This window comes from Notamacropus eugenii, chromosome 4 (assembly GCF_028372415.1).
Source record: "Notamacropus eugenii isolate mMacEug1 chromosome 4, mMacEug1.pri_v2, whole genome shotgun sequence".
NCBI lineage: Eukaryota > Metazoa > Chordata > Mammalia > Diprotodontia > Macropodidae > Notamacropus > Notamacropus eugenii.
Window position 1 is genome coordinate 25,026,121 of NC_092875.1, and position 26,512 is coordinate 25,052,632.

General features: G+C 52.7%; 1 protein-coding gene across 9 annotated transcripts in view; it reads left to right on the forward strand.

The window, feature by feature from the left end:
* Window positions 1-26,512, forward strand: part of PXN (paxillin) — a 54,048-nt gene that overhangs the window by 18,404 nt on the left and 9,132 nt on the right. For 6 of the 9 annotated variants that reach the window (XM_072600279.1, XM_072600285.1, XM_072600286.1 and 3 more), the window contains exons 2-6: window positions 22,284-22,510; window positions 22,931-23,049; window positions 24,212-24,351; window positions 24,482-24,683; window positions 25,553-25,688. In XM_072600279.1, the coding sequence (XP_072456380.1) occupies window positions 22,284-22,510; window positions 22,931-23,049; window positions 24,212-24,351; window positions 24,482-24,683; window positions 25,553-25,688 (824 nt within the window). Of the gene's footprint in view, window positions 1-16,428; window positions 16,714-18,867; window positions 20,625-22,283; window positions 22,511-22,930; window positions 23,050-24,211; window positions 24,352-24,481; window positions 24,684-25,552; window positions 25,689-26,512 lie in introns of those variants that run through there. The other 3 variants (XM_072600281.1, XM_072600284.1, XM_072600280.1) reach the window with 3 other exon arrangements.

A 26,512-nucleotide genomic window follows, 5' to 3' on the forward strand; every position in this document is an offset into this window, starting at 1 on the left:
TGGAACAGAGCTAGGTGGAGAGGAAGGCCACTTTCTGACGTCAGGGGAGTGAGGCTACAGGGTCATTTCCCAAACTACTACCTAATGGACCAGGAGAGATTTGATTGGAGGAAATGGAAAAGCTAAGCGTTCTGGTTGTTTGGGACCCGGGCTCTGAGTGTTCCAGCATGGATACCTCAGTTCTTGTGCCCTTTCTCCCTGATATATGTGGTGGTGAATGGGATGTTCATAATCCTGGGAGGGGTAGAGAGTGCAGAGGCCATGTGGTGCAGGCCCTTCATTTTACAGATGTGGGTGACTTACTCCAAGTCAGCCAGATGAGCAGTGGGAGAGTGGGTTTCTTGGCCCCCAAATTTTGTCCCCCTCCTCCCCCAGAGAGAATGACAGTACATACCAAGTTTTTCTCCCAGCCTGGGACACATCTCACCTGTGTGACTGGCCCAGTCATTTCAGGGCTACCTCTAGCAACTGGAAAATGGGTTGGTTGATGAGTTCCTGATTTGCATGAGTAAAGGAAGTTTCCATACCAGGAGAAAGTCCCCCTAACCAACCTCAGCAGCTAGCTCAGGCTTTTCAGAATAAACAAAGAACTTCCCCAGTAACTACTACGTAAGGGGAGGGGCTTGTGATAAAAAGGAGTTTGCTAAACTGAGGTCAGCCCCATTTTACAGATGACAAGATTGGGTCTGTAGGGCTGGTAATGTTAAGTTTAAGCTTTATATTGCAATAGAACACGTATCTGTTAAAGCTGAGCCCCAGGGAAACCAAATGATTTGCCCGGGTTGTGTAAGTAGATTTGAGTCCAGGTCTCCTGACTGAAGACTCTCCCCTCTCTTCACTGCCCTGTTGGCTGCTGGGGCCTTTCTGTGCCTGGTTCATTCACAGATACAGTATTTCCCTTCACTGCCCCATGCTCCCCTTTGACCTTTATTTTCAGGACGTGAGGAGATATGGGTCATGGTCCTGCTTTGGGCTGGAGAAGTGTGTGGGCCCCCTGTGCCAGTGAGTGGGTGAGCCTCGATTCCTGACCCCTGGGTTTAGCACCTATTATGTGCCAAGCTGCAACCCTGGAGGCAGATGCTATTATTATTCCCAATTTTATAGATGAGAAAACTGAGGCAGACTGGTTAATTGACCTGCCTAAGGTCACACTGTTATGAAGTGTCTAGGGCTGGATTCGAACTCAATTCATCCTGAGGCCTCGTCATCTATCCACTGTTCCACCTAGGTGCTTTGTAGCACCTTCTACTTTCAAATCTCTGCCGCTAGAATCCAAGGACTTCATCTTGACATCTCGGACATCCTGAGGTCCATGAGCTGGGCCTCCCCTTGGGATGAGTCAAATGTGTGAGCTTTGAGAATCCCAGAAAGGAGCTCCCATTTGAGACAGTTAACATCTTGCCTTGAGCGTTCTGATGGATGGGAGCCAATGGCACCTCTCTGTTCACAGCAGAGCTGACAGCCCAGAGCCCTCTCCCAAGGCCCCCATCAGTGTCTGCAGTGAGCTCTCTCCTGAGGCCCCTGTTGGTTCTGGGAGTCCTGTACCATTCTGAATTCAGAGCTGCCTCTAGATGGGCTTGTTCTATGTGACTTTTTGAACTTGCTTTCTGGGTGGGGACTGTTTTCAAGGCCAGAGAGAAAGAACAGAGCTGTTTCTCTGAGGTTATTGCACACGCCCTGTGGCTGTTTAGCTGCTGCTTCCCAGAATTTAGGGGATGAGTTTAGCTGGAGCTCCGCCAGGGTCAGGCTGCTAGGCTGGAAAGACCCCCAAGAGGCACTATCCTGCTCTCCGGTGTTTCCTGCCAGGCACCTCAGGGGATTCCCTCCCTAGTGCCTAGGTGATGTGTCCCATCTGCTGAGATTTGTGAGGAACCAGTAATCCTTTTCCCTGGGATCCCATCTGGAGCTCTGCTTCTGGTGGAAGCACATTGACAAGCTGGGGAGAGTCCAGAGAAGGGCCTTCCCTTAAGGAGGATTAGGTGAAGGAACTGGGGATGGATAACTTGGAAAAAGAAAAGACCAGGCAGGATGCGGCTCATAAAAACTGGCCGCCTTCCTGCATCACATGTCTTTTCTTTGGGTCTCAGTTGCCTTATCTGTAAAGTGAGGGGGTTGGGCTAAATGTGGCCTGAGGTCCATATTTGAAAGAAGGAATAAGTCTAATGAAAATGGACTCTCCTTAATCTGCTCGGCTGCAGAGGGGAGCTTTTGTAGCTACAGAGGGGCACACGTAAGCTTGATGTTGGGGAAGACTCGGCCAATGAGAGAGCTGCCCCAAAGTGCAGTGGGCTGCCTGGGAGGTGGTGGGCTCCCGAGTGCAGGAGGTCTTCAGGCAGAGGCTGGATGACCTCACTTGTTAGGGATGTTGGTGGGAGGAGACTCCTGTTCAGATACAAGTTGGCTGAGATGGCTTCTGGGGTCCCTTCCAACTTTGTGATTCAGAAAGACAGGGCCTGAATCTGCCCTTCCTCCCTGTGGGCATCCCCAGCCTTCAGAGGAAATTATTGAATTCATTTTATGGATAAGGTAGCTCTGGCTCAGAGATCGGGTTTGTGCAGAAGGGAAGGGGAGACTTGACGGAGAACATGGTTCTTCCCCCAGAGCCCTCAGATCTTCTCAACCTTGTCTTTGCTGCCCCTGCTGCTGTCTGTGAGCAGAGCTAGCAGAGAGTGATTCCTCCCTCACCCCTGAATTCCCGGGCTCTTACCTCCTGGTGTCTGGCTGGGAGATGCTGCTGATGTGACCTGTCCTGCCCCTTCCCCTACGAAGGATCTACCTTGGCCCAGACACTAATATCCGGGGTGCAATGCCTTCCCTAAGGGAGCCTGGATTTGCCAAAACCTCCCCGCCCCCCCCTCCCCCAGCCTCCTATGGGTCTTTCTGTTGTAGCCTTAAATGCAGAAAATGGAATCACTTTTCATAGTTGATGAAATTTGGTTCTAGCTTTCTGATCGATTTATAAAAAGTGGGGAAAGCACTGTTGGGAAGCATGCATGGGCAAGGGCTCGGAGGTGGGAATAAGGACCACAGTCATAACAGCGGCTGACATCCATTTAAACTTACAGAGTGCTGGGCATATATTATCCCATTGGATCCTCACAACAACGAGATAAAAGTATTGCAGATTTTATTTCCCATTTCACAGAGGAGAAACTGAGGCTCAGAGAGCTGATATTTCAGCCAGGGTCACCAACAGATCTTGGGAGAGTCAGCATTTGAACTTAGGCCTTTCTGACTTCAGGTCTAACCCTGTCTACTGCACAAGGCTGCGTGAGAGAGGGCCGTGTGAAATAGTAGAAAGGAGCCTGAGTTGGGGCTTCTAATTCTGGCTTTCCAGCTAACACCAAGGTGCGTAGAGCCCTTCTTTTTATCAGAGGGATCTCTGGGTCAGTTTTAGTCACTTTTATAGCCTAATGCTTTTGAGAATAGTCAGACCAGTTCACAGCTCCACCAGTAACGTATGAGTCTGCCTGCATTGTCACCAAGGCTTTCCTGTCCTGGGAGGGGTCCTGCTCTGGTTACTGTAGTAGCCCCATTCAGGCCAAGAACATGCCTTGGGTGAGCTCCCTGTGCCAGGTCTTGTGCTGGACTCAGAGGAATACCAAGGTGATGGACCAGGCCTTTCCTGATCCCTTGGTAGCTGGTGTGAGGCCCTTGAGGACAGGCACTGTGTGATTTTTGTCTTTGTATTTCCAGCATTCGGCACAGAGCCAGCCAGGCACACAGTAGGTACTTCATAAATTCTGCTTGAATTGAATTGTCTCTCTGAGTGTTTCCCGACACTGAGCCTAAATCGAGTTGTTCAGCCTTCCGGGTCAAGTAGACTGAGTCTAATCCCTCCACAGCAGCCCTTCAAATACTCATAAATTAATAGCATCCTCTATGGTCTGCAGAGTGCCCTGCATCATCTTATAATTATCCCAGTAGAAGCAGCTGCTTTTATTGTTCCCATTTTACAGTTGAAGAAGCTGGGGTGGAGAGAAGGGAAGGTACTTGTCCCTGGTCCTGCAACTAAGTAAGTGTCTTTCTCCGGTCCAACTCCACGCCCAAGGACTCTGTCCACTCTGCCACCTGGCTATTTGAAGACAGATAGCAGGGTCAGTCAGGAAAACCTGAGTTCAAATCTGCCCTGAGATATTTCCTAGCTGTGTGACCCTGGGCAAGTCACTTTAACCTTGTTGGCCTCAGTTAGCAGCTAGGCAGCGCAGTGGATAGAGTGCTGGACCTGGAATCAGGAAGATCTGAGTTGGTATTTGGCCTCAGGTACTTCCTAGCCATGTCACCTGGGGCAAGTCACTTAACAGCTGTTTGCCTCAGTTCCTCTTGTGTAAAATGAGGATCATAACAAGCTCCCACCCCCAACGTGGTTGTGAAGATCCAGTAAGCTAATTCGAAAGAGCTTAGCACAGTGCCTGGCACGGGGGCTCAGGGCAGGCTTGATGAAACAACTTGGGTGTCTGTCCTCCTTTCTGGATCCAATTCCACATCTATTTTTCCCTGGCACCTTGCTTACCCATCGCTTGGGTCCTGCCCAGTATCCCCAGGCAGGCTGAGGGCTTGGGGTGGCTCTGGATGAGGTTGGGGCTGGAAAATCCTTCCCCCCTCCCCCTTTGCCTTCTCCTTGTGGTTTCTCTGTGTGATTCTGGTTAGCCAAAGAAAGCTGTGAGGGTTTTGGCCCTGAGCTGTTTCCCTGTGTTCCTGAGGGCCAAGAAAGCCTCATCTCCTCCACCCGGGGCAGCCTGGCCAGCCCTGGCAACAAGCAGTCACCACTTCCATATCTGTGGCCCTTTGGCCCCGGAGGCCTGTGGGTGAGCCAGGCCTGCCCCACTCAGGGAGAGGGAAGCCAAGCCTGGGGAGCTGGTTATGGGGAAGTGTAGCAAGTGGCTCCTGGGCCCTGCCTATTCCAACCCTCTCCCAGATGGGGCACCAACTATCATCTGGCTCTACTGGCCAGCCGCTGGAGCTGGGGCCTGGGCAAATGTCTCCTACCTAGCCTGAATCAGGAAGGAAGTGGGGGGAGGTGTAGCTCAGCAGGCCAGCCCTTTGCAGGGAAGCTTGGGAAGTGACTTCTGAGAACCTATTGGGAGGAGGGGAGGTCCCGCTTGCCCCCTCCCTTCTCAGACCCCATCCTGGCTGCTGAGGCTGGCCCCAAGTCCGGATGCTCATGTTTCTCAATCCCTCCAGCTGCGTCTTCCTTCTTCCTGTGGGTAAGAGCAGCAAGGATGATGGCAGAGGGTAATACCAGTGACACCTCCCCTTCTTAGAGCCCCTGAGGTACAAGCATTGTTCCCATTTTATGGAGGAAGCAACTGGGGCTCTGACAAGTTAAATGACCTACCCTGGATCCCCAAGGTGGCTGTTGTTCAGTCCTTTTTCAGTTATGTCCCACTCTTCAGGACCTCATTTGAGGTTTTCTTGTCAGAGGTACTGGAGTGGTTTGTCATTTCCTTCTCTAGCTTATTTTACGGATGAGGAAGTGGAGGCAAATAGGGTGAAATGACTTGTTCTGGGTCTCACAGCTAGGCTGGATTCGAACTTGGGACTGATTGGCTCCAGGCCTGGTACTCTAACCATTGGGCCACCAGCTGTGGATCTTTTGCTCCTTCCTTGGAACAAAGGAAATTGATTATTCAAAAACATCCTGTACAGAGACCATGCTGACAAACGTATACCACATTCTGAGGGACTTCGTGAGGCCCCACTCAGGATCAGATTCCAGGCTTTAGGATCGTAGGATTGTAATTTACAGCTGGAAGGAACCTCAGAAGTCCAGCCCTGGCCTCTCTTTTTTTCTCCAGCTCCTGCATTCATTTTCACAAACGGGGAAACTGAGGTGCAGAGAGGGCTTGTGACTAGCCTGAATGTTCAGCAGGTTATACGTTGCAGAGTCAGGATTCCCGTCCCGTTGGCCGAGGTGCCATGGGGACTCTGTGGGCATCCTTGCTGCTGCACTCACTCTTACTCCCTCCCTCCATTCTTTGTTCCTTGGCCTCTTGCCACCGTGTCCTGGGGGTGGACCGTTCAGGCTGCAGTTAGGATAGGGAGGGGCTGGGACCTGGCTTTGGGAGAGGCCAGATAGACCCCTGGGCTTGTTATCTCAGAAGACCCCCTGCGGGAGCAGCCTTGGACTTTCTGTTCCCCACATGGGGTAGAATGGCCCAGGGTGGGCAGAGGAGAGGAAGAGTGAGCAAAAAAAGAAAGAGCCAGATCAGAAGGAGAAGGCAGGGGATGGCATCTCCCCAATGGACTGTGAGTTTACCTGCAAGGAAGGGCCAAAGTGGCAGTCTGGGTCCGAGCCCTGAGAGTGAACAAAGCACCAGGCATCCTCCCTCTTGGTCTGGGCAGCCCTCAGCCCCCAGGAAGCCCATTCTCCTGTTAGCAGCCCATAGCCTCTGGTTCTGCCCTTGGGCCCCAGCCTGACCCATGCTTTCTTCCTTCTTCTGCATGTTTCCATGACCTGGGGCGCATCTGTGGTAGTTCTTCCAAGTCTTCTTGGGCGGGGTCCTCATGTGGCCTCAATGAAGGCTTTCCACCTCCTAGGATGCCTTTCTTTGCATCCTTTTCCATCAGGGTGACACATTTAGAACTGGAAAGGGTTCTTTGTAGATGAGGAAACTGAGCCAGACAGATGTTGCAGTGGATAGAGAACCAGGCCTGGAGTCAGGAAGACCCAAGTTCAAATTGACATTTTTTAGTTGTGTGACTCTGGGCAAGTCACTTAACTTCTGTCTGCCTCAGTTTCCCCAACTGTAGAATGGGTATAAAAACAGCACTTACTTCACAGGGTTGTTGTAAGGATCAAATGAGATATTTGTAAAGTTCTTAGTGTAGTTCCTAGCACACAGTAGGTACTATATAAATGCTTATTCTGTTTTCCTTTTTGACCTACCTTACATCCCTTCATCCTAATCTGCCCATGAAGAGAAACTGTCTTCGCTTCCCAAGGGAGTCCCAGCTCTAGAGCTGGAAGAAACCCCATCGGCTATCTGGCCCTATTTTCTCATTTTACAGATGAGGAAACTGAGGCTTGGAGAGGTGATACATACACCAAGCCAGAGTGCTAGAATTTAAACTCAGCTCCAATGACCCAAATCTGAGGTTCTTTCCATTGCACTGCACTGTCTTCAGCACCTTTCTATGATGAGCATTGCCTCTCCTAAAATGTACCACCTGAAACTGAGTTCAGTGCCCCAGCAGTGGTCTGACCAAGGTAGGGTACATCCGGACCTTGCCTTCCTCAGGGCTGTGCTTGTTCAGTCAGCCAAGCATTGTGCTGGGATGCTGGGGATATAGAGACAAAAAAAGAAAAGAAAAATCCCCCTGTTCCTGAAGGCAACGTCCCTGATGTTGAAGAGAGCTATTTGGCCAACCGTTGGCTTCAGGGCCTCAGCCCCTGGCTAGCCAGGTCCTGTCCGAGGGTGGGGTGGGGTAGGGAGGGTGCCAGCCTATCCGGGAACCAGGCTGGCATGTGAGTAAGAAGGATGCTGTGGATCCAGGACACACAGCCGATTCACCTCTTGGCATTTCCTGCCATTGTTAGGAGCCCCACGGTTCCAAGCAGGGAGTCTCTGGCCAGAAAGGGAGGCGTTGGGCCTTGCTTCTTCCTGTCTCTGCTGGTGCCTGTTGGGAAGGGGATGGCAGGATGGAATGAGAATGGCAGCAATAACTCCCATCTGTGCCAGGCAGTTCAGTGGTTGGAGCACTGGACTTGAGATGAGGAAGATCTGAGATCAAATCTTACCCCAGATGCTTACCAGCTGTTTGTTGCTTAGTCATGTCTGGTTCTGCATGAGCCCATTTGGGGTTTTCTTGGCAAAGATACTGGAGTGGTTTTGTCATTTCCTTCTCTAGCTCATTTGACAGAAGAGCAAACTGAGTCAGATGGTGTTAAGTGACTTGCCCAGGGTCACACAGCTGGGAGGGCAGCTAAGTGGCACAGTAGATAGACTCTTGGGCCTGGAGTCAGGAAAACCTGAGCTCAAATTTGGTCTCAGACGCTTACTAGCTGTGTCTTTTTGACTGAGTCCAAGTTTTATAGAACAAAACTTTTATTAATGGGATTTGTTCTGTGAAGTTTGGATTCAATCAAAGGGCAGAACTTGAGGACCTAGAGAGCCACATGTAGCCTTGAGGCCGTGGATTTCCTTCCTGTGGGCTAACAGCACCTGCCTGCCAGGGTTCTTGTGAGGAGTAAATGAGATACACTGCGTGTAGTACTTTGCAAACCTTAAGGTGCCATGTGCATTATCTTCATTTTTACAGGTGAGGAAACTGAAGTCCAGAAGGGTTATATGAGCTAGTCAGTATCCTAGGAGAGATTTTACCTTGGGAGTCTTCTTGACTCCCAAATCCCTCAATCACCGAGGTCCAGTTGATAATAGCCTAGTTAATTAAGACCTTACCTTTCCCTGTCATAGAAGCAATCTGTGCTAACTAGCTGTGTGACGTTGGGCAAGTCATTGGCCTCTGAGACGGCAAATAATTTCAGTGAGAAGTTAGTAGAAGTCAAGTGTTCTTTTTTCCCCATTCAAGGACACAGCCAGGTAAAGAAGGCTTTGCCTTAAACAGACCCACTGCTCCAGTCTAGCAGTTGTCCTCACAGCCCCCCCTCACAGCTCATACCTCATGATTGTTCCAGTTCTGCTTTCTTTGCTTTCATGGCTAAAGTCTCTCCTCTGCTGTGTCATCCATGTGTGGAAGGGACCCCAGTGGCTCCTGTAGCCCCTGGCTGTGGAGATGTACCAGGTGTAGGGCTGGGATTCTGTGACTCCCACATCCCATGAACTTGAGGATGGTCCCATGGATGCCTGGGGCGGGATCAGTGCCATGTTCTTGGCATAAAGCCCAATGCCAGTGACTCAGTCAGCACCCACAGAATCCTGCATCTGGGGCTTTCCCTTTTTGGTTGTTTATAGTAGATTTTTATTGACTTTACAGAGTCAGATGAGTTCATATTTTTCCTAAATGGGTGACATTGTGACTTGGAGACTAGAAAGCTGTCTTCTGGTACTCAACTAGCCGTGTGACCCTGAACAATTCACCTCACATTCTCAGTCTGTTTCCTATTCAGTAAAATAGGGCTGATCATAGCCAGAGCGCTGACCTCCCAGGGTTGTGTTCGGGGGCTATGATGAGCATATGTATGTATGGTGAGTGTTTGTAAAGGGTAGAACTGAGTCAACGTCCCTTCTTCCTGTCTTTGTGATGACCAGGCCAAGCGATCACAGAATCTCACTGCCATTTCAACATGTATTTATGTGTGTGATCAGTACAAAGCATGGGAAATGTTAGATGGGAAGATGCTGGTGTCCGGGGGATGGAGAAAGGCCTCCTGGCAGACATGGTGCTTTAGCTGAGTCTTAAAAGAAGCTAGAATCCCTGGAGGTTGGGAGGGAGAGCCTTCCAGATATGAGGAACAGCCACTGCAAAAGTGTAAGCATTTATTAACCACCTACTGGGTACCAGGAACTTGGTTGGCTCTACAACGTGAAATGGTCTCTGACCTCAGGGAGTTTCCATTCTGTGGGATGGTGGGGCAGAGACAACATGTCCATGTATGGGCAGGTACAAAGTGATGGGTGGGGGGACATTAAGAGAGGCTTCATGAAGATAAGGCCATAGGATGCCCCCATCCTCTGAGTCAAGTCTTGAAGGAATTTCTAAAAGGTGGAGATTCTAAAGGGTGGAGAGGAGGAGGGTCTACATTCTAGACATGAAGGAGAGCCCGTGCAAAGATGTGGAGGTGGGAGATGAGTGCTGTGTATTAGGAACAGTAAGAAGGTCAGTCTGGAAAAGAAAAGCTCACCAAGGGGGCGGTAATGGGTCACCAGGTTGGAAAGGGATATGGCATCTAAGAGGCACAGTGGAAGTTCCATAGTAAAGTGTCAGGATTTGAATTCAGGTCTCCAAGTCCATCCACTGGAACCTACCTTTCCAATCAGGTGATGTGCTATCCCCCTTTGTGAGCTTTTCTTGTCCAAATTGGCCTTCTCCCGAAACATCATGGGAGAGGCATTAGCAGTAATGGCAAAGACAGTAGATGTAATGTGATGTACGGAGGGGGTCCTATGAGGGAGATGGTGTGGGAGCGTGTTTGTTCAGAATGGAGGGTTTGTCTAAGGCAAGGGGCTTTTCCTGGTTACTGTGGCCAGATTTCAGGGCCTGTGCCCTCGAGTGGGGAAAAACCGAAATCTTAATTTTCATTATCTTCTGCTAGAAATTTAGCATTTCCTGCAATTATCTGAAAGCATTCCTCTGGGAAGGGGTCCGCCAGCTTCCCCAGGTTGCCACAGGGAGGGCCCGTGGCCCATAAAAGTGAGAAGTCCCTGATCTAAGGGGAGCACAAGGGTGCAAGACTAGATCTAGAGGGAGGTTGGAGTAAGTGTTTGGTGCTTGGCTAGAGAGGTCAGCCTTGGGTGGCAGCCAGTGTTAAATTAAAATGTCATTGGGAAATATTTAACAAAAGAAATAATACAGCATGACATAGATAATGTTCATTTTGGTTTTCTAAGTCAATATGGGCCTACAGGGCTCTACGTTGCCAATCCTGGATACGAAGAATGAGCCTGACTGTGGTGACCTGGCGAGGTGACAGAAGGGGAGAAACTGAGACAGGGGAGGGGGCTGTCATCTGGGAAGCCAGGAGGGGAGGGGATAAAAGCCCCTCTCCGTGGGAGCCCTGAGACTAGCAAGGCAAGAACATCTGGGAGACACATTGCAAAGGACCCATTGACAGGAAGGGCTTTATTGGTGATGAACAGGCTCTGGGGGATGGAGGAGGAGGGAGGAGGTAGAGTTATCTCTGGGGGCCTGGGAGGCAGTGGTACCAAGAACTCAGGAAGGGAGGCTGGGATGGGGAAAAGCTGAGCATCTGGCAAAGAGCTCTTGGGCCCTCAGAAAGCACCAGGGGAGGCAGCAGAGCTGGCCAGGGCTAGAGATGTAGGTAGGATGGGCTCCATTTTACAGGTGAGGATGTTGAGGCTGAAATGACGTGCCCATGGCCTCACAGTAGTCAGTGGCAGAGGCCGGATGTGAACTCAGACCCTCCTGACCGTTAACTCCTAGGTGGAAATCCAGCCTGCCACACTTGTTTCTAAAAGGAGGTATTTACTTGTTATCGAGTGTGAAAATAATGTAGCAGTATGTGTTCTTGGGCCCTGGTTGGTGTGCCCGCCTGCCCTTCCCTCCCTCTTTCCTTCTTCCTGTAGGTTGTGCTCAGCCTGGGGCCACCTCCTGCTTGGAGCCTTCCCTGATCCCTTTCCAAGCTGTTAGGGTTCCCTCATCTCCCCATAACCACCTCTGGAGAACACCTCTTTGGATCTTGTATTCTCATCTCCTAGAATGCTGAACTAAAGTGTAGAATCTGGGTTTTCGGTTAGCCTGAGGCTCCCTTGAGCCCCTAGAAGCTCTCCTCTCCAGATAGGGGTGGGGGGCCTGTCCTGCAAGTCTGGGGTATCTGGGGGTGGGGGGAGATCACTAGGAGTCTTGTGGGAGCACAGTGTCTTTGAGGTCTTTGGCCCAGACCTCCCTCTGCTGCCAGGTGGCTGCGAGACCAGAGGCAAGTCACTTTAGGTCCTGGGGCCTCAGTTTACTCATCTGTAGCCAAGAAAGGGATTGGACGGGCCATCCAGTGTCAGGGACAATAGGATCATCCTCCCATCTCCCTTTATAGACTATGAGGTCACATAACCAGCAGGTGACAGATCCCAGATTCCAAATGCAGTCCTCTGGGGTGCAGGCAAGTCAGCCTGAGGAAATCAGCTGCCTGTGGGCGGGCAGCTAATGCCATCTTTGGAGGGAAGTCCCAGAATCAGATGAGCTCCCCAGCAGATTGGGGCCCCCCCCCTTCACTTCGTCCTCAGCCCAAACTTCCTTCTGGGAATGACAGCTCTGATGAATGAGGGCTGAGTCAGCAACTGTGACCTCCGGGCAGCTTGTTCACTACTGAGGTGACAGCTCATGTTGGGGCGCTGCTCATTCCTCATCCCTCCCCTGGGGGAAGGCAGAGCCGTCTGGGACCCTGCCTAGGATCTGGCTTATCCCAAGAGAAGGGTCCATGGCCCTCCGAAGCTGGTCAGGAAATAAGTCACTTAAATATCACATAAATTCACCATTCGATAACTGTGTCTGCTCATCGTCTCCTTACCTGCCCATGAGAAGGGTCTGGCCCCTTCTTATTCAAGGGAAGGAAATAAGCATCTATTAAGGGCCTACTGTGTGCTGTCTCTTTTTATCCCCACAATAAGGTAGGTGCTATTGTCCATTTTACAGTTGAAGAAATTGAGGCAAACAGAGGTTAGAAGGGGCCACCAGGAGCTCCTACACCAGTGAAGTCAAGGAAGCAGTCAGAGTGATGGTGATGGTCCTAAGGGCTAGCCTTTACTGGGCACACATCTCTTCTGATCCTCACAACAGCCCCAAGACGTAGGTGCTGTTACAGATGAGGAAATTGAGGCTTGGAAAAGTTGTGACTCTCAGGTCACGTAGGTAGTCAGAGGCGGGATTGGAAACCTGGGCCTCCTGACTCCAGTGGCCTCTCTGCTGCCTGGGAGCCTGGCACCGCTGCCCACCAGTCTCCCAGTGCAGAGCAGGGTTCTCCCTTCAGGTCTGCATCAGCTTTTAAGGGGTCACAGAGCTGCCTGGCCCAGGGAGTGGCCTGTTATCAGGATAAATATACCCAGCTCTCCATTCCTGGGCAGTTACTCAGCATGTCCGAGGGCCCTGTGGGGGATTGGGTTACCTCCTCCACTCCTGGGCTGGGGCTGGGGCTGGGGGAGGGGGACCTTGCTGTGCGCCTCTGCCTGGTCCTCATTCCTGATCTGGAAGAGTGGTAGCCAGAGGCCTTGCAATGAGACTGGCCCTGACCTCCTCATGTTTACACAGCTCCTTCCTCCAGAAGGGTGGCTGCCAGGGAGGTGGGGGGTATGGAGAGGGAGCCCAGCTTAGGCCAGCTTAGCCCAGCAGGCCAGTGGGGAGACTGAGGCCCAGAGAGAGATGCCCAGGCCCCCAGGGAGGTGGCTCTCCTGCCTGGCAGAGCCCAGAACTCCCCTACATTCCCACCCTGGCGCCTCCTGCCTGGAGTTTGATCCCTAGCATTTCCTAAGGGGCAGGAAGGAACAGGTCTCTCCAGCACCTGGCCAGGCCCCAGTCCTCTCAGCAAAATCTTGGTGTATGCGGGTTTGGTTTGGTTTGGTCGGGAGGCAGCGAATTATCAAAAATCACATGGCATTATTCCGTTTGAATCTCCAAATAAAGATGACAAAAATGGGGGAAAATAATAAAAATAAAATAAATGATTAGAAAATTAAAAAATAAGATTTGGGAAATATTGACCAAAATAAATGAAAATACAGTAGAGAGTAGATGATATTAACATGCAGCTTTGTAAGTCAGGATGCTGCCCACAAGCACGCACTAGGGATCCTTCCAGATGACTCAGCTACCGCGCCTTAGCCTCCCAGGGACCCGTGAAGTGCTTTGTGTAGTATGTGGCTTATCACATCTCACTACACCTGGTTTCCTTTGTAAACTTGTTTATTTTGATTTTTAGGCAGTTAAGAAATTTTTTTTTTTTTTTGAGAAGGAGTCCCTGGGCTTCAGCACAGACTCCTAAAATGGGCCAGGTCACCCAAAGAAGCCCGCTTAGATGAAGTATCGCGTCTTTAAGGTGAGCCCCCGGGACTGTAGGAGAGGGGAGCTATGGCCTTCCCTCAGTCCCCATCTGGCATCTCGAGGCAGGGCCCCCAGCATCCTTTCCAAGCCTGGCTCCGCCTGGGCTGTTTGGGTTTGCCCAGCAGCCAGGTTCCTTGAAAACTAGCCTGGCAAATAACAGAGTAGCAAGCCTGTCCATGGCTCAGGGTCAGTGTGCTGGGGGTACAGAGTCACCCCAAACAAACTGCCCCCAGCAGCTTCCATTCTGCTGGGGGAAGGCCTAGGGAAGGGTGCCGTCATCTAAACGCTAAATCCAGCTGCCTTTCCCAGGCCTCTCCAGCATCTGACCCCTCTTTCCCACCCCTCTCCCCCTTGGCCCCTTTCGCCTTCCTCAGGTGTCTGTGACCATCATGCCTTCAGGCCTTCCTCTTGCCCCCAGTCAGTCCCCAAGGCTCTGTCCTCTGCCCTCTCCCCTCTCCACACTCTCCTACAGATCTCATGAGCTCCAGGGAGTTTGCTTATTATCTCAGCAGAAAATTCAGATCTACTGGTCCAGCTGTCACTTCTCCTAAATTCCAACCTGTCCTCACCCATGGCCTGCTAGATCCCTCCACTTGGATGTCACCTTGACTGCGCAAACTTAATGTGTCTCTTCTCCCTTTCCCCTCCCTGCCACAGGGTCAGGGTCTTTCTAACTTTTCTGTGGATGCACCACCGTCCTTCCAGGGTCGAGTGTGAGTCCTGCCTGCATCTGACTCTATGTATGACCTTGGGCAAGCCACAACACTTCCCTTCCCTGTAAAACGATAAGGTTAAGCTAGAATATGTCTGTGGTCCTATGTGGGACTTCTGGTGTGCGGAATTGGGGGTAGAAGGCAAGAGTAGCCTGAGACATCCCATCAGGAGAACTCCTTTCTGAGGAGAGCATACCTGAACCAGACTGTGATGGCACTTTGGCCAGTGCCGGTCAGACTAGCCAAGGAGAGTGAGTGTGGGCTGCCCGTGTAGGGCCAGGAATGGTGGTTGTGGCCTTATCCTCACACGAGGGCTACCCCCTCAGGTCCCTGCAGAGCCTTTGTATGTGCAGGTCTTGACTGGTACCAGGACCTAGGCCTAGAAATCATATAGTAAGGGGGGTGGGTGTTAGCAAGTGCAGACATGAAGAAAAGGAGGACAGGGGCACTGCAGCTGTGGCCTTAGAATGTGCCTGGGTCCCCTCCCCATGAGCAGGAAGGGGGAGTGGGGAGGAATGTGTCTCAGCAGAGAGAGCACCTTAACCCTATCAGTGCTGTTTAGGGGCAGGGCCACTGAGGGCAAGGCCCCAGAATTCCAAGGTCAGCCCCAGGAGCTCTGGGGGCTGAGGGAGGGATCAGCTTCCCCCCACCCCGTGCCCCCCACCCCCAAGCTGCTTCCTCCCCAGGCTAAAGAAACCTTCCCTGGAATCAGACTGCCCAATGGAGGTAAGCTTCCATCCCTGGAGCAGCCCCCCAGAGGTCCCTGGTCTCTCTTTGTGTGGGACTGGACTGACCCAGAAGATGCCTCTTGAAGCTGGCAGACACCAGCCTTGTAATGGGAGGAGGGCGTCAGCATGACCAAGGTTCCAGGGAGGAGACAGCTGTGCAGTACCCAGATTGTACAGTGGCTGGAGCTGAGGACCCCTACAAAGCCACGCTCTGCTGGGGCCCCCTGTAGCCTGGCCTGGCCGTCGGGATTGGGGGGACAGCATCCATAGCAGAGAGAGCCCTGGTAGGCCTGACTGGCCCTGGGGATTGAGGGACAGCGTCCATAGCGGAGAGGACCCTGGTAGGCCTGGCTGGCCCTGGGGATTGAGGGACAGCGTCCATAGTGGAGAGGGCCTTGGTAGGCCTACCTTGAAGTCTCTCTTCTGACCCAATTTCGCTATGTGAGCCTGGGCCGGCCATTTCTCTCTTCTCAGCTATACCTGATAATTATCCCTGTAGCTCCCTCCTCACAGGCTCAAACAAATCAGTAATTTGTCCAGTGCTTTATAAAAATCTAAAGGATTCTAGAAGTATTAGCCGTTGTTATTAGCATAGTATGACCCCCTCTCCAGAGCCAGGTTCAGACTCACCAAGAGGTCCACCTATAACTCACTGGGAAAATGCGCCTTCCACCCTGCTCTGCAGAAGTGGGGGCCCCCTGGGCGAAAGGCTGCATACACTGCCGACATTTATTGATGGATTCAACTGAATTCCTTTTAAACAGGTTCTTTGTTCCGGGGCTGCTTTGGTTGATGCTGTGGGGAGGAGGTTGATGTGTTAATTGCAGGTGAGGAAAAGAGAGACTGTAAGAGGAAAATTGACATTGGAGAGCCTTCCTAATGTGATGGACATTACAAAGTCTATGTAAATGGAGTTCCCTTCCTGGGCCTCCCTCCTGGTTAGGAATGCTAATAGCACACCTTTGGATGGAGGGAATCCCAAGTTCTGGGGTGGTTAGACTTTCCAGGGTTTGCCCACAGCTTTGAAGATGGGGTTAGGTCTTGTTAACCTCAGACCCGGTCCAGGGTTACACAGTTGTACCAGGTCATTCTCCAGTTGAGGGGTCAGGTGGCTGGGGCCAAGGTTGCCCAGCCATCAGAGCTACCATCGGCCTGAGCTGCCCTCCCTCCCCGTGGTACTGGGCCCCCAGGAGTGTGCTGGGCCCTTCTCTCAGCTGCCCTGCATTCCCAGGGTGCCTTAAGGAAGGGCCAGCCCCCTCCAGCCTCACCACTGGGTAGTTCTGGGCCTTACTGAGTAACAGTTACTGGGCTCCAGCCCCAGATTGGCTTTGTGTGTCCACAGCGCACTCTGGTGGCCAGCTTTGTCCCTCCTGCTCCCCTGGGACTGCCCCCCATATCCCAGCCTCCACCTTCAGGCACCTTGCCCTGTGGCAGGAAGACCACGCCTCCCACGTTGGGCCTCTCCAGCCTAGAAGAACCAGCCGCCTCTGGGCCAGAAAGGCTCTGTCTCCACATCGGGACATTGGCAGCCCTGGCTTCTGTGAACCTGCTACCCCTGTTCCAGGAAGGTCGTGCCCCTGATGTTGGCCAGCCCCAGCCTGGTAACTTCAGCTTCCCCTTTGTGGAGGGTGGATGCCCTGACTAGGGTCACTTGGTCCAGTAAAATTGTACAGCACACTCCAGTGGCTCCTTTCTGGGAGGGAAGAGAAAGAGGAAGGCCCGGGGGTTGGGCAGCCCACCTCCCTGCCCACCTCCAGGCTCGCATCTCTCACCGCTTCCAGGACATCTCTGCTTGGATGTGGATGTCCAGCAGACATCTTAGACTCCGCGTGGCCAAAGCAGAAGTCTTTCTCTTTCCCCCAACTTCCCTCTAACTGTCCAGGATCCTACTAGGCCTCTGAGCTCCCCACCCAGGAGCTGCCCTGCACCCTTAGCCCCAGATCTAAGCTGAGGCCAAGGCCCAGTTTCACCCGGGCAGCATCTCTCCAAAATGTCCCCTCCCCGGTGCAGACTGTGCAGACTGTCATCATCTCCTGCCCAGACTATCGCTATAGCAGCGTGGGGGTCTGCCTGCCCTGGTCTCTCCCTACTCTGGTCCATCCTCCATCAGCCACCAGAGGGATTTTCTGACCATATCAACCCCTCCACTGCTCAGTGAATCTCTGTGGCTCCCTATGGCCTCCAGGAGCAAATACAGAACTCTGCCATTCAGAGCCCTTCTCACATGTCTCTCCCTGGAACATCCCTTCTATCCGTGACACCAGCCTCCAGGCTGTTCCATCAAAGAGACCTTCCTTTCTTGGCTCTGGTCATTTCCTCCAGCCATCCTCCTTGCCTGGAATGGTCACCCTCCTCTGCTCTGACCACTGACCTCCCTGGCTTCCTTAAGTCTCACCTTCCCCAAGAAGCCTCCCCAGCCCTCCTTGTTTATGCGGTACGTGTTTATTTTCTGTCTCCTCCGTTAGACTGGGAGCTCCTCAAGGACAGGGACTGGCACTTAGCCCAGTGCCTGGCACATAATAGGTGCTCAATAAAGGCTTATTAGTGGACCAGCCAAGAGGGATCTTCCAGAGGGACACGGTTGGGAGATTGAGGCCATTCTAAAAGGGAGTAGGGGAGCAGCAACTGATTTTGGAGGCCAGTGTCAGGGGTCTGCCCCTCACCCCCAATCCTGAAATGGGGGCCAGAGCAGGAGAGGCACCGCCTGGGAGCAGGAGAAGCCCACTCTGCCTCACGACCCTGGGGGACCTTGTTGCCTCCTTTCCCTTGTCTGGGTCTCAGCTTTCTCATCTGTAAAATGGGAAGCTTGGTCTAGTGGACTTCCAAGCCTTGGTTGCTAGGGTCCTTAGTGAGAGAGGCCTTGGCTTCCACACCAGGTGTCGCCCCAGCCACCCCTTCCTACCTAGGACCTTGTTCCTGCTCCTGTCTTTTGCAAAGGATGTTCTACTTCTCTGTCTAAAGGTGGGTTTCCTCCCCTCCCTGGGGAGGGGAGGCGCTCTGGCCCTGACACACCCTCTCCTCACCTCTGCCTTCTCACCCTCTCCTACAGGTATACTCCCTCCCATCTGAAATTATTTTGCTTTTTCTGAAGACCCCCACAGTATCTGGCACTTACATATGCTGCTAAGCTTTGTGAAGTGCTTTACAGAGATTACCACTTTATAGCTGAGGAAATTGAAGGTCAGAGAGGCTGCATGACCTGCCCAGGGTCACTCAGCTAGGAGGTATCTGAAACAGGATTTACACTTAGGTCAGGCACTCTGTCAGGAAGATCTGAGTCCAATCCCACCTCAAAACACTTGTGTGATTCTAGGTAATTTACTTAATCTCTCTGGGCCTCAGTTTCCTGATCCGTAAAGTGAGGGGGCTGGCCTCATTGACCTCCAGTAGCTCTGAATCTAGAATTTTATGATCTCCCCCTCTTGTGCTCCCCCTGCTTACCTGTGTACATCTGTTCCTCCCCTCCCCCCATGTAAACATCCTGTTTTTTGTGTTAGTATACTCAGCACCCAGGAGCCTGCTGCCTCAGCACCAGGAGCCTGCTGCCTCGTATACATGACAGGCGCATGTGGTGAATGTTTGTTGATTTGGATGAGGGGTCTAGGACTTGGCCTGCCTTGAATCTCACAGGGGCTGGCTCTCCCAGGGGTAGGGCTGCTATCTGAGGAGCCCAGGAGGGGTGGGTGGGGGCCTGTAACTGAGGAGGGGCCTGGGGGAGTAGGGGGCAGGTGGGTGCCTCCAGCCTGGCCGGAGAGGAAGGGAGCTTCACCCCTCACAGAGGACCCCTCCTTCCTCCCCCCTGGTTCCTCCCAGTCTGGCCCTGAGCTTGTGTTGACTCATACCAGGGGAGGAAACTCGAGAACTTTAACCATTTCCCCACAATGGGAGATTAGGATCCAGATGGCCCCAGAATGCAGCCTGAGTCCTCAGTCCCTGCTTCCTCTAGGCCTGTGGCCATTTGTTCATGGGGTTCACTCTTCTCCATCCTGTTTCCTAGGATCACAAATTAAGTGCTGCGGGGGACCCTAGAACATAGAGCTTCCCTGGGCACAAAATGTCAGATGCCCATGGTATCCCCCCAAATATTTAACAACCCAGTACTTAGGGCAATGCTTTTGTCTTTAATCTGCTTTTTTTTTTAAAAACAAAACAAAACAAAACATTTTCTCCACTTTCTTAAGTCTACACAGTCAACAAAACGATTAAGTCAAACTTGGATTTGTGGATTTCTAAGGTGAAAATTTAACGATCAGCTTTAGCTGCTTCAAATTCAACTCTGTCATGGCCCTGAATGGAAAGGCCCCTTCAAACAGTAACAAAAAAATGTCTCGTGGCTTTTATTTTGGTGTGTTTTGGCATCATCTTTGTTTCCCCCAGAATGAGGGCTTTAAAAAACCAACAGAATATCTGCCATTTATCTCATGTAGAATTTGCCCGGACAGAGTGGCTTGCTTGTAAGGTCCTTGAGGACAGGAGCTTCTTCTGATTCTTTTTGTATCCTCAGTGCCTAGCCCTGTGCCTGGCACATTTTGTTGTTCAGTTGTTTTCTGTCCTGTCTGACTTTTCATGACCCTATTTGGGGTTTTCTTGGCAAAGATACTGGAGTGGTTTGCCATTTCTCCAGCTCATTTTACAGGTGAGGAAACTGAGGCCAACAGGACTGAGTGACTTGCCCAGGGTCACATAGCTACTAAATGAAACTGGATTTGAACTCAGGTCTTCCCTCTACACCACCTAGTTGTTAATTGATTGATATTAATTATTGACTGACTCATTGACAATGTAAGAGCCAGGAGGGATCCAGCCCCACCCCTACCCCCAGATTTTACAGATGAGGAAACCAGAGGCACAAGAACTGGGAAATAGCTTACCTAGGGTCTCTTCCCCCCCAAACCCCCACCCCCAACCTCCTTATAAAAAGCCCAAGTGCTCTGCCTCCAGATCCATCCCTTCAGGTTGGAGCTCAGGGGGATGAGACAAACCTGGGGAGTTTGGGCGGGGAGATCTTTCAGGGGAGGCCAGGGTACCGCTCGTCAGAGATACCATACAAAGGGTTCTTGGGCAGTGCTGAGTTCGGCTTAGTGACATTTCTTGAATTTTCCCTGACTTCCCAGATTTTTCTCTGGGTCCTGTCTTTAGGAGAGAATTAGTAGAGCACCCAGATATCCTTGGCTGGTGGGGCCAAGCCTACTGGGCTGCTCAGAGGTTACTCAGTCCTTCCTGGCTCTCCTACAGCCCAGCTCACCTACAGCCTGTCTCACCTTCAGTCCAGCTCTCTTGACTTCCACCTGGCTGAGAAAGAGGAAGCCCCACCTCTTTGTGGGAGCTCCTCAGTGTCTGGAAGGGATGGGGTGGGACCACAGGAAGTCTACTCTCTCTGACGTCACAGGACCTGTCCTCCAGGCTGGGCTGCCACACCCTAACCTTCCCGAGATTTCTCTGGGCTGGAGGGTATAAGTTTTTTGCTACTTGCTTGCTGAAGGGGATTTTTCCCCTGGGACCAGAGCACAAGGTTTGACTCCTCTGAGGCAGGGGAGGTGGGAAGGGTGGGCACTGACCAGCGGGTTGGGGGGGGGCGGTGCATCTTCAGAGTTGGCAGACTTCTTGGTATTTGGAGTTGCTGGAGAGCCCTGGACTTTGGCCTTGCTTTCTTTTTTCCTGGGAGAACGAGAGGGAGGGATTTAGGATTGGGCTGGTTAGAAATTCAAGAAGGGAGCTTGGGCCGGGGACAGACAGGACTCCCCTTAGGGCCTCCTCATGGGTAGAAGGGGGTCTTAGATACCATCAAGGCGAAACTCCTCCATTGTACAGCTAGGGAAACTGAGGCCTAGAAAAGTTGTTACTGCTTCACACAGCTAGTAAATGTCTGCCAGAATTTGAACTCTTAAACTTCTTGGCTCTCAGGCTTGGCTGCCAAGTCCTTCCTATAGGAACCCATTCTGATTCCCCACCCTTACCCTCAAATTATTATCGATGAGAGGCAGTGTGGGGTAGCCAGATGGAGATCTGATCTGGGAGCTGCATTCAAGTCCTGTGCTTGATGCATGCTGACTTGTGATACTGGACCTCTTGGCCGTTGGTCCAGACAGAAGGATCCGTTAGCCACTTGTCTTAGAAAACCACTTGTTGGTATTATTTTTATTTTTAAAATATTTCCTGATTCCATTTTAATATGGCTCTGGCCACCTGGAGAGTGTGGTGGGCACAGGTGCCCGCTAGGCTAGCCTTTTGGGCCATTCTCTAAGATGGCGGTGGGAGAGGCCGCCTTCTCCCTGGGCCCAGCCCCATCTTCATTTGTGAATGGGATGTTTCCTCCCACTAGATTGTAAGGTCCTGCTGGACAGGGACTGTCTGTGCTCATCCTCAGCTCCTTGCTCACCCTCCAGATCATGACAGATGCTGGTGGATTTGGACCAGGGCCAAGTGTTGGGTCCAGAGGGCCCAGTCATGGGTGTCCTTAAAATTGGGGCTGAGAAGGCAGGGGCTCTGGTTTCCCGGCCCTCACCTGTTCCAGATGGCAGAAGGATGGAGAGCCTGAGGAGCCCTAGGGCAGCCAGAGGCTGGCTTCTCTCCCTTTTGGTGCCAGGCTCCTCTTGAGCAGTCCTCCCCCCAGCTCAGACTGCTGCCCTGCCCTCAGTACTGTGACCCTCGGTCCTGCTGCCAGAGCTGGCCCCTTTTCTGCCCCTGACAAGGAGAGAACCAGGGAAGGCTGGGCGTCTCCCAGCTCCTCCTTCTATCCAGTGTAGTCATCCCTCCTGCTTAGATCAGGAATTTCTTATCCCTTCTCAGGAAGCCCAGTTCTCCCAGAGAGCCTCGGGCTCTGCTTACTTGTTGGGAGAGGGCCCAGGAGCCCAGAGCTGGGCACCCAGCAGCCCTGGGAGCCCAGAAGAACCTCTTCAGGTTTGCTTGGGGGAGCTAGGCAGTTGGTTTTGCAGCCCAGCATGCCATTAACTGCAAGCAGGAGGCTGCAGTCTACCCTGGCTTGCCCTAGGGAGGTTGGTTGTGTGTCTACATTCTCCTGTCTCTTTACCCCAGGAGTTGGGAAAATTCAGAAGCTTGTCTGACCCTTGTGGCAGTGGTAAGGGGAGATCCTCAGGTCATGGGGGCGACCTGTGCCAATTGGAGGCTACTCTTATTTCACATGCCTATCATGTTGTCCTGTCCCTACCAGACGCCCTGCTCGCGGACCTGGAGTCCACCACCTCCCATATCTCCAAACGGCCTGTGTTTCTGTCTGAAGAGACCCCTTATTCCTACCCAACGGGAAACCACACGTATCAAGAGATTGCAGTGCCTCCCCCAGTTCCTCCGCCCCCCTCCAGTGAGGCGCTCAACGGCACTGTCCTTGACCCCTTGGACCAGTGGCAGACCAGCAGCCCCCGATACATCCCCCAGCAGGTAGGATCTATAGACCCCATGGCTATGGAGTAGATTTCAGAGGCAAGGCCCACTAAAGGGAGGCTTCCATGGGTCAGGCCTGGTTATGAAGCCAACTAGGAGTCTAGAGGGAAGAGGTAGGCTGGGGAGCAGGCTTCCAGGGGAAGGCATGAGGGGAGAAGGGTCTGACAAAGCCCCAGTCATCCCAACCAAGTACCGGCCCCCATGCACCCTAGGGGTGGTGAACAGTGTTAATCACCAGGCAGTGGAAAGCCCCCAGGGAGCCGTGAGGATGAGTGTGAACCTCCTGGGGCAGGAGGTAGGGGGGTGGAGGGAGGTTGGCAGATGATTCAGGGGCTTGCTCCCGCCCCTGGGGTGGAGCTGCTGGCTCACCCCTTCCACTGCCCAGGCCCTCATCGGCATCATGTCTTGTCCCGGCAGCCTCCACCCCAGTCTCCTGGGTACAGCTCCAGTGCGAAAAATCCCAGTGTCCCTGTGTCCAGGGACAGCCTTGGGTCCCCCTGTCCCCGCGGAGCCAGCGACGAGGAGCACGTGTACAGGTACCTCCCTATGCCGTCCCGCCCCTGGCACCCTGCTTGGGTCCAGGGGCACTAGTGAGAACACAATGAGGATGATAGTGTATGTACAGCGCATTGAAGATGGGGGGGGCCTTTACTTGTGCTGTGTCCTTCGAACCTCACTCTAGCCCTGGGAGGTAGGTGCTCTCATTGTTCTAGTTTGGAAATGAGGAAACTGAGCCAGAGATCACACAGCTGGGGAGGGTCTGAGGCTGGATTTGAACTTGGGTCTTCCTGACTCTAGGTCTAGCTCTCTATACACTATGGCCTCCCCTAGCTGCCTCAGATTGCTTCACCTCTCTCTCTACCTCAGTTTCCCCATTTGTAGAGAGAGTTGGCATAGTTGGCCTCTGAGGTTGCATCCAGATCCTCAGTCTTTTAACCTTTTATGTTTTAGTAATTTAATCTCTTTGGCTGCCTCAGTTTCCTTGTCTGTAAAAGGAGGGGCTGGGACTAGTTGGCTTTTAAAATCTAACCTAGTTCTCGATGGATGATTTTCTGACTCTCTGGGGTCTCTTCTATCTCAGTCTGTGTATGTGATACAATCCCTATACCCCCAGAATCATAGGGGGCCTCCAGGGAGACTGTGAATGTGTGTGAGGCGTTCAGGGAGCCACAGATGCGCCATTTGTGATGGCTATTATTGCGGAAGGGGTTGGAGCCCTCTCCCTCCCCTATTAGATCAGGTGGCAATGCCATTTGTTGCCCAACACATGTTCCTGTTGCATTCTGACTGTTGGGAGCCTTTGCCACGTCCTCTGCTCTCCCTTTGGATAGCTGAGGGTAGGAAGCCCACTTCCTTCCTGTCCCATCTCACCACATCCCTAGCCGTCCCATTGCGCTTCCTCTGGCTTGGGGAGCCTGCCTTCCTCGCCAAGAGGTGCAGGGAGCCCAGCAGTCTCCTGATCCAGCCCACCCCCCCACCCCTAAGCCCCTCCAGACAGGTGGTCATTGGGGCTGGTCCTAAGGACCTCCAAGGGAACCACCCGTCTGCTCTGGGAAGTCATCCTGACATTGAGCTGTAGATCAAGCTGCAAACTCTTGCAGGATGTGGGCTTCAGGCCCCTCGGTGTCTTGTGTGTCTCCCCTTCCCTACTGCCATTGGAAGGATCTCATGGACCTCCTTCCTTCCCCCCACCTCCAGTTTCCCCAACAAGCAGAAATCAGCTGAGCCGTCCCCCACCATCATGAGCTCCTCTCTGGGCAGTAACCTGTCAGAACTTGACCGCCTCCTCCTGGAATTGAATGCTGTCCAGCACAGCCCTGCTTCTGGCTTCTTGTCTGGTAAGGGCCCCGTCCTCAGGGTGGGGGTGGTACTGTTTCCCCACATCCTCATTTCTCAGGCTTCCCTTCTCAGGCCATCAGACTGGGCCAGAGTCGGCATCAATTGGACTTTCTCCTCTTCTCTCCCAAGATGACGCTAACCAGAGCCCTCCACTGCCTGCAGGGCTGAGTGCTCACTATGGCATCCCTGAGAATAACAGCCCCTTGGGGGGAAAGGCCACCCCCCCAGTGAAAGAGAAGCCCAAACGGAATGGCGCTCGGGGGCTGGAGGATGTGAGACCCAGTGTGGAGAGCCTGTTGGATGAGCTGGAGAGCTCCGTGCCCAGCCCTGTGTGAGTGCCAGCTTGGCTTGAAAGGGTAGGGAGGGGGTACTCTCTGAGGTATTCCTAGAGCCTCCTTGTTAGGTTTGAGGGCTTGTGGTACATTCCTGGACACTCCCTCTCTCCTCATGGACTTAGTGAGTCCTCTCTCTCCTCCTCCTCCATTTGGATCCCAGCAGATTCAGGAAGAGCCAGGGATGGGGTAGGGATTCATCCTTCATCTCTGTCCTGGTCATGGGCAGGGACAGCCAAGTATGTTAGGAAGGCACGAGTGGGCTCCCATTGCACAACTGACACTGGGACAGGTCATCTCTAGGCCTCATTTTCATCGTGTGTGAAATGGGCCTAATAATGCTGCTCAGAGTTGTTCAGAGGATCAAATGGGAGACCCACAATAAAGTGCTTTATAAATCTCAAAAGTCCATATGCACACCATGTACTGTTCTGAATAACCAGCCCCCGAGACGTGTGCCCTGGGAGTGATCTCAGATTCTTGGGAAGCCCCCGCTGGTGGAGACACAGATCCTGGGAACGAGGATTCCTAAGGTTTCTGAGCAGGTGGTTTAGAATGGAAATGCCAGGATGGCAGGCACTGGGTTTTGTTTTTTTAGTCCCAACACATAGTAGGTATTAATGAAGGCTTTTGGATTGACCTGAGACCTTTTAGGGGTCTTTGTGACCGCTCCCTTCTCAGCACGTCTGTCTTCGAGTTCCCCAGGCTCACTGTTCTTCCCTAAAGGCTCACTATGGCCCTTGGGAGAGTTAGCCCTGAGTGTAGACTGGGGGGGCAAATGTTGAGACTGGGAATAGGGGTGGCTGATCCCTGTGCTGGAAAGGCCCAGGGCATTCATCGCTCACGCTGCCTGTGCCTCTCCTTGCAGCCCAGCCATCACTGTGAACCAGGGTGACATGAACAACCCCCAGCGTGTCACATCCAGCCAGCAGCAGACCCGCATCTCGGCTTCCTCGGCCACCAGGGAGCTGGATGAGCTGATGGCCTCCCTCTCAGACTTCAAGGTGCTCTGCAGACCTGTGTCTCCCCCTATTCCTATCGCCCCAAAGTCCTTATTCCTGGTCTCACCTTGGACCTGTGCCCAAACTTGAGCACAGGATGCCCTTCTTGCCCTTTGGAGTCTAGGGAGGGGGAATCCACAGCGAAGAATCCAGGGAGCTGCCCTGGCTCCATCTGGGTGGGCATCAGGATGCTGCCTTGGGCCAGGCTAGTCAGAGGGTGACTCCTGCTTCCTTAGCTGTTGAGTCTGGTGGACCTGGAGCAGACAAAGGGCCTCTGTCTCTGCCAGCAGATGGGCCATTGGGGTAAGGGAGGGAGTATGTTGATCCTGAGGACCTGAAACCCAGGGACCAGCTCTCACCTGTCTAGACCCCATGCATGGCACTGACTGATGTCCTTTTCTGGCCTCTCCGCCTCATTGGCATCTCTACTCTCCTCTCTCTGCTTTCCAATCCCCTGATAAATGACTTCTTCTTTGCCCAGAATGCCTGGAGCTGATTCTGTAGCCTTTCTCTCCTCCCTCCCTCTGTGGTTTGGCAGCTGGGCCTCCCCTTCCCACCATCCGCTACTGTGGGAAACCCAACGCCTTTGGGTGGTGGGCTGGCACTGACCAGTAGCTTATTCTGAGATTGGTCTCTTGCCCTGCCCCAAGCCCCTCCCAACCCAACCTCCAGGCAACCCTTCCCCACTTCCCTGCCCCAACCCAGGGATGGGCTGGGATGTTTTATTTAGAGGATGAGAAGTCTGCCAGGATCTAAATGGGTATTGATGGTGATTGATTTCTCCAACAATTTGCTGATCTGGCCTTGCCTTCTGGTCAGATGGCAGC